The sequence below is a fragment of the Diplotaxodon limnothrissa genome, linkage group LG8, assembly GCF_057381915.1.
Source record: "Diplotaxodon limnothrissa isolate DT_005_m linkage group LG8, D_limnothrissa_male_GT1.1, whole genome shotgun sequence".
Lineage (NCBI taxonomy): Eukaryota > Metazoa > Chordata > Actinopteri > Cichliformes > Cichlidae > Diplotaxodon > Diplotaxodon limnothrissa.
The window spans coordinates 31,640,230-31,647,729 of record NC_140603.1 but is presented as its reverse complement, the minus strand read 5'-3'; the positions used below and the strand labels follow the sequence as shown (position 1 = coordinate 31,647,729).

At 39.1% G+C, this 7,500-nt stretch overlaps 1 protein-coding gene across 6 annotated transcripts in view; it reads right to left on the bottom strand.

Moving 5' to 3' along the window:
• Positions 1 to 7,500, bottom strand: part of ebf3a (EBF transcription factor 3a) — a 60,598-nt gene that overhangs the window by 33,550 nt on the left and 19,548 nt on the right. For all 6 annotated transcript variants that reach the window (XM_085361696.1, XM_085361697.1, XM_085361693.1 and 3 more), the window contains exon 7: positions 2,529 to 2,610. In XM_085361696.1, the coding sequence (XP_085217822.1) occupies positions 2,529 to 2,610 (82 nt within the window). The remainder of the gene's footprint in view (positions 1 to 2,528; positions 2,611 to 7,500) is intronic.

The window sequence follows — 7,500 nt, the reverse complement described above, 5'->3', positions numbered from 1 at the left end:
GTAAAGTTTGAAATATTACTTTTTCTGTATCACAACTTTAAAGATGTTTAAAGATGTAGACGTGTAAAGTTAAATATCGTTTATCGAGACATTGCCCGTTTACAAAAGTGCTCCAACATTTTCAGAGATGTCAGCTGACCGGGAGGTCGAGGCTCGTGAGAAACGCCTGAATCACGGCACTCGCTTTCGCCACCCAGTGGAAATTAAGCATGAGATGAAATTCACTTTGATGATCCATGGTTCATGTTTGGCTTATTTCAGTGTTTTATTTGTTCCTGAGCAAGTTACTTTGATTAAAGTTCAGCTTTATAACTGCATCGTTGTATTTAACTTTAATGTCTCACTGGAGAGCTGCCAGTATATTTGGAAATCAATCTTTGGCCCGTCTTTATTCTCTGGTGTAAAAATGTGCTGACTCTGAGTTAACACTAACAGATATTTTCATCCTGTTGTTCCAAACGCAGCATTCTCCTGGACTTCCTCGTGAACTTACGAGGTAGGAACTAGCGCGCTTGCTTACTGAGTAATGGCCGGTTTGTGTATCAGCCATGTACATGTACTGACTGACTGCTGCCTCTGCTGGATGCCAGAGGAACTGCAGGTTTGAAGCTCTTGGTCCCACAGACCGAGCTGGTGTAACCGACAACAGGCTGCTGGTGTTGTCTTGTTGTTTCTGGGTTCCTGTGATTGGCAGTGAACACCTGTACACCTGTGATATGGCAGGTGAACAGGTAACAGCGCGGTGAAGGAGACGCTATGTGAACCTGACATTTCTTAGGGTCTGTACTGACTTTCCTCCGAGCGACAGGTCGCAGAAGTTTGTTTTCTTTAATGGTGTCGCCGTTTTTTTCGTCAGCTGTTGGTGCTGCAGACATCGACGGACTCATCAACGTGTTGATGTGTTTGACGTAATGCAGCAACTTTTTAGAAACATGTTCATCACATAAATCGCATGCTGTCAGCTCATTCCATGTTTTCCTTACATAATAACATCAAAGTTTTTGTTTACTTTCTGCAGATTTGAAGGTATTCGTTTTTTTTCAAATATGTGTTTATGTTTTATGGCTCCTCCTCTCTCCTCCCACCTCCTGCTGGCTTCAGCTGCTCTTTTGGACCGTAACGGTACGATGGGTCTGATCAATAATGAGGATCAATCATGGGGCTCTTCTTCCTGATAAGCGGTGCTCGTTGTTAAGTGTCTGATGAATGAAGCTCTCGTGGTTGAGGGTGTTTAACTGCGGGGCGCCTGTATTTGCGCACTCAGTTAATCTGAGCTTCATGAAGGCGCTCGGGGTCAGCAGGCTCTCCCTGAGACGCAACACAGAGGGTCACAGCAGCTTTACTGCCTCCTTTATATTTACTGAGATCGTGAATGAAACATTTTTATGCTGCTGTAAATCCAGAGCAGCATTTTGATCTTTTCTTTTACTGAGTGTCTGCACGGACACGCAGCTACGCTTTCAAACATACCAACATCAAATCAATATTATAACACACACAACATGCAAAGACCCCACACACATATAAGTATCGCTATAAAATAGTGGGAAAAGAAAATAATAATAATAATAATAATGAATAACTGCTATGACCGTCTGTCTTTTAGTGCAAGTATTTAGATTTCATGATTATTTTCTTTGTTCCCTGATTGCAAAGACTTTGAGGATCAATGTAATAAAAACACATCAATGACACATTCTACTGTGTGTTGGTTTAGTGCTCAGGGTGACGGCTCAGACCCTACAGTGTGGAGCACATTTCTACTACAGAAAGGTTTTATGATTTGATGCTCTGAAGCACCACTGATAAATGCAGCTTACGTGGGCTATTACGCCCTCACGTCTTTTAAAACTCTATTGTGGTAGCCGTGGTGATAAACATCTGCAGATACCCTCAACATCTGGAGCTTCTGATGCTTTCAGGCAGCTCCGGGTGGGAGATTTTGTTTGGTGGGGCTTCATGTTTGAGAAGCTTCTGGTTTCTTTCTCTTACCAGCATCAGACATGGACAGGCCGACTCTGATCCAGCAGCGATCATTAAGAACAAACTCTCATTCTCATGAACGAGTGTTCCTCTGCAACATCAGGTTCTTTGTTCTCCACCAGTTCTACTTATCAAAGGATTATTTATTTTTAAAGTTTCATTATTGATGAGTGAACGTCGAGTTATCCTGTCTGTACTGGCGTGATTGTGACTGACACTTACTACCATGTTACTGCTTTTGACAGGAAGCTTGAATTTAATCATTTAACACTTCATTCAGACACCAAACAGATGCTGAACACAAATAATTGGAAGGATGGACAGACAGACGTCTCTGATGACCTCTCATATTTTATCTCCAAAGCAATAAGCCTTGGGCTGCCCTGCTGCAATGCATTATGGGATCATCCACAGCCATGTCCTGCCCTTTAGGGAAATGAATTCATCTGTGTGTGTGTGTGTGTGTGTGTGTGTGTGTGTGTGTGTGTGTGTGTGTGTGTGTGTGTGTGTGTGTGTGTGTGTGTGTGTGTGTGTGAGTGCTTTACCTGAAATCGCCTCATGTCTCGTGGGTTTCCTGCATTTTTCAGGCAGTTCTGGTTACACTTCAGAAAAAACTTGAGGAAAAACCTGCAAACACACAGATGAGGTGTGATCAGGGCTGATTGCATATCTATTAACCAGTAATAGACACACACACACACACACTAAGATCAAACTGGATGATGTGCTGTACACAAATGTGAAGCTGGGAGGAGGAGTGCTCTACTGGAAACCATCTCACAGGTTAAGATCAAAAGGCTGGAGCTGTTTGGAGTGCACGCTGTTTGATCAACATTTTACTTCTACGTCAAACAATATTCAAGAGTAAATGATGTGATAGTGACGGGACTGGAAACCAAGCATCAGACATGCACGGGTAGCAGCGTCAGAGAGAGGGGAGCCACCCGAGCAGGAGCTACGCTCTTTGGAAGAGCAGGTGACGGCATCTTCAAAAGCAAGGGTATCGAAATGGACAGTAAAAATATTGAGGGATGCCATCCTCTCCCAAGGAAAAACAAAAATCAAATACCTGCCATTATCATACGTTTTGTAAATAGAAAACAGAAAAAAGAACTGCTCAAGCGAGGAAGAAAGCGTACAAATGTTTATTTAAACGAACACCTAATCAAGAAAAATGCTGACACTGCAAGACAAGCAAGGATATTAAGAAAACAGAAGAAAATACAGTGACCTTGGACGTCAGACTGTAAAATATTCATTGAGTTAAATGGAAGACCAGAGCAGGTTCTAGTCATCAAAGAGATGACACACCTACAAAGATAAAACTGATAAGTCAGAATGCAAAGCAGTGCTAAATATGATGGGACCGTCCAAGTGCACAACCAACGCAGATGTCTGACAGTTTTCAACTAACAACTCATATAGATATTGAAAATAAGACATTGATGTATGACAGCAACATAGATCCTGATTGTAATGTCTTTAACAATAAGACAAATGAATGCAATTATTACACAAACGAGCAATTTAAAAAGAAAATCAAGGTAGAACAGGGTACAACAACGGTTCACTTTAATAGTCAAAGCTTATATGCAAACTTTCAATCCATCAAAGAAAACATAACACAGTTTAAACAGCCATTCAAGGTGATGGGGTTAGGGTAGGCTTTATAACCCTCACCCATATCAGAGACCTGGATAACTCCTGAAAAAGAAGAAGACTTTAAAATAAATGGATATGAATTCCTTCATGTAGACAGGATCAACAAGAAAGGAGGTGGGGTGGCACTTTACATTGATAAAAACCTAAAGTACGAAAGAATGGGAAGAACGACGACTGTTATTGATAACAGTGTATGGAAAAAAGGAAAAACCTAATTGTCAGTTGTATTTACAGAACACCAGGATCTAAGATTGAGATATTCAAGGATAATATGGAGGACTTATTTACAAATATAAAGCAGAAAAGAGTGTTTATCTGTGGGGACTTAATATTGACTCATAATAAGAGTACAGCAGAATTTATTGACTCCATGTACAGCATCGGTTTATTTCCGCTGATAACAAGACCGACCAGAATAACATCTCACTGCACGACTCTATTAGATAATATATTTACAAATATAATAGAAGAAAATATAAAAAGTGGGCTATTAGTCAATGATATAAGTGACCATTTACCAGTCTTTGCATCTTATAATTGCCATTATAAAGTGAACAACGATGGACACGAGATTATTTACAAAAGAATAAGAACAGAGAAGATGTTAAACTGTCTTAGAAAGTAACTTTTAAAGCAAGATTGGAATATTGTATATGAACAAAAAGAAGTTAATAAAGCTTACGAAGAATTTTTAAGAACATTTAACACATTACTTGATAAAAACTGCCCAGTAATTGAAATCAACAGGAAACACAACTATGCAGGAAGACCATGGAGGACTAAAGGACTACAAAATGCCAGCAAAACAAAGAATAGCCTATATCGAGAATTCATAAAAAAGAGAACAATAGAAACTGAAAGGAAGTATAAAACTTACAAAAATAAATTAACTAATATAATGAGATCCTGTAAAAGAGAGTATTTCATTAAAAGGTTAGAACACAATAAAGATAACACAAGAGATATATGGAATGTATTAAACAGAATAATCAAAGATGAATCAGGGAATAATGATTACCCTGGATCATCACTTTACAAACTATAGACCAGTGTCAATACTCTCCCAGTGCTCTAAGATACTGGAAAAACTCTTCATAAAAAGATTTGACAGTTTTGTGGAAAAATATGAATTACTGACAGATAGTGAGTTTGGGTTCAGAAGCAACAGATCAACAGCTTTGGCACTGATAGATTTAATGGAAGAGATAACAGAACGTGTGGACAATAAGAGGTACGCACTCGTTTTCTTACATCTAAAGGCGTTTGATACTGTTAATCATGAAATTCTAATAACAAACTGGAAAGGTGTGGGTAGGGGAGTGGTTTTGGAATGGTTAAAAAGCTATGTAGGGAATAGGCAACAATATGTACAAATAAATGAATATAAATCTAATTTGATGGATATAGCTTGTGGAGTACCTCAAGGTTCAGTACTGGGTCCAAAAATGTTTATTATGTACTTAAATGATATCTGCAGAGTATCGCAGATTTTAAAGGTTGTAATATTTGCAGATGACACAAATATACTGTGTGCAGGTGTGGAGTTGCCACAGGTTTTGAGGATGATCACACAGTAATTAACGATATTAAAGAAGTGGTTTGATATAAATAAATTATCATTGAATCTCGATAAAACCAGATTTATGTTGTTTGGAAAGCAAAAGAAAAACATCGAAGTAGAAATATGTGTTGACAATGTATATTTAGAAAGAGTCAATGAAATGAAATATCTTGGTGTGATCATTGACCACGATCTGGAAGCCACACAGCACTGATGCTCGGGGGAAACTGGCACGGGGCCGTCGTGGGGAACACAAAGCACATGTTGGATCAGAAAGCCCTGCACATGTTATACTGTGCTTTACTACTGCTGTATATGAGCTACTGTGTCGAGGTCTGGGGAAACATACAAGAGTAACACACAAACAATAACTATAATACAGAAAAGGGCCATCAGATTAATAATAATGTGGGTACAGGGACCATTGATCTGTTATTGTATATTTTACACATGTTTGTATGGGATATTGTATTTGTTTTAAATGTTATATACCTATGTGGTATGTGACTTTTGTTGCTATGATGCCAGGTCTCTCTTGGAAATGAGATTTTTAATCTCAATGAGATTTTTTACCTGGATAAATAAAGGATTAATAATACAAATGCACTCTTTGTCAAAATGCAAGCTTTTAAATTCCAAGAGTTGGTGAAGCTTAAAACAGCGCAAATAATACATAAAGTCAGAAATAAATTGCTTCCAAAAGAAATCTGTAAATTGTTCATAGAAAGAGACGGTGGGTATAACTTAAGAAGGAAGTGGAATTTAAAAATACAAAGTGCTAGAACAACTTTAAGAACGATGTCTATCTCAGTTGCAGGAGTTAAATTATGGAGCAGACTAACTGAAGAAATAAAAGACAGTAAAAACATAAAACTGGGTTAAACCAGGACGGTGATGTTGCTGGTAATGGTGTTGTTGTTCTTTTTGGTTTTTTGTTTGTTTGTTTGTTTGTTTGTTTGTTTGTTTGTTTTTCCATAACTTGTGAATCTGCAAATTTACACATTGTGTCTTTTTCATATGAAAGAAACTGTACTGTGGTGGGGCTTGATTATTTCTTGTTTTTGATTTCTGTATGTTTGTTTTGCTTTACTTTTGTTTCACATGTTGTTTGTTTAATTTAAGACTAAATAGAAAATAAATGAATGAGAGGTCAAACTTGAGGGGGTGGGGACAAATAAGTAAATACTTCTGCTCCTTTTCAAACAGATAATGGAATGATATTTTGTAATGATTGTGAAAGCACGTTTGAAATGTTTGAAATAAAAATGAACTGAACTTAGTTCGTCTGATTTTTCTTTTCTTGTTGTCTCATTTAAACAGCTTTTATTCAAGAAAAGTTGCATAACAATGGTCTCTGTCCCTTTGTACAGTGCAGGTACATCCATGAGTTTGTGGTTTTAAACAAAAAGTGATTGAAGTTACTCAGTCTGTGTTTCTATGACGTTCTTTTAATATCAGGTCATCCTCTATGAAACACAGGTTGAGATTGTTGTAGAGAACCTTGAAAGGTGACGGAGTAAAACCTGTTCCGCTAATCCAATCACTGGTGTCATGCATAAACATGCCTGAAGTTACCTGTGCTTTCTCCTGATTGGTCCAGGTTTGTTTAGTGTGGTAAGACAGATTCACGGACGTGTTTAATGTTGGAGAACAAAACATGAAACTGTCTGAAGCACGTGTGAATATTTTAGATGTCACACTAAAACATTTAAAGTGTTCAACCACAGCTTTAGGACGAGTTTGGTTTTAACAGACAGCTGCTGACCAATCAGAGTTCACAGATGCGTCCTATGTTTCAGAGGGTGGATGACATATTTACTCCGGCTCAGGATGTTTGTGTCTGTGTGTCTTACAGTGGGTAAATCCAAAGGACGCGCTCTCTGTCATCCTGTCAGCTGTAACCCTGAGCACTCCCTCCCTCTCTCCTCCTCCGCTGTCATCCTCTCCCAGGAGAGACGGAGGGATGAAGGAGAGAAGACAAAGAGCCGAGACTACAGCTGCATCCGCACTCCAACCCCAACGCCAGCGTCTCCTCCCCTCAGCCCCACCGGCCTGCTCAGGTCCCATGTTCAGAAACACCGTCTCTGCTTTCTACAGTTTTACAAAATACTGTGATGCCAGCTGTCCGGACGGGTGCGTGTGGAGGGTCAGTGCCACAGCATCACAGCGGTTTCCACGGTAACGGGTTGTAAACACGCACACACATAGAAGGACAAAAAAGACAGAACTCGCTCTAAGGCGATGTGTCTGGTCTCTAAGGGTCTCAGCAGTATTGATTACCCAGCATTCCTTGC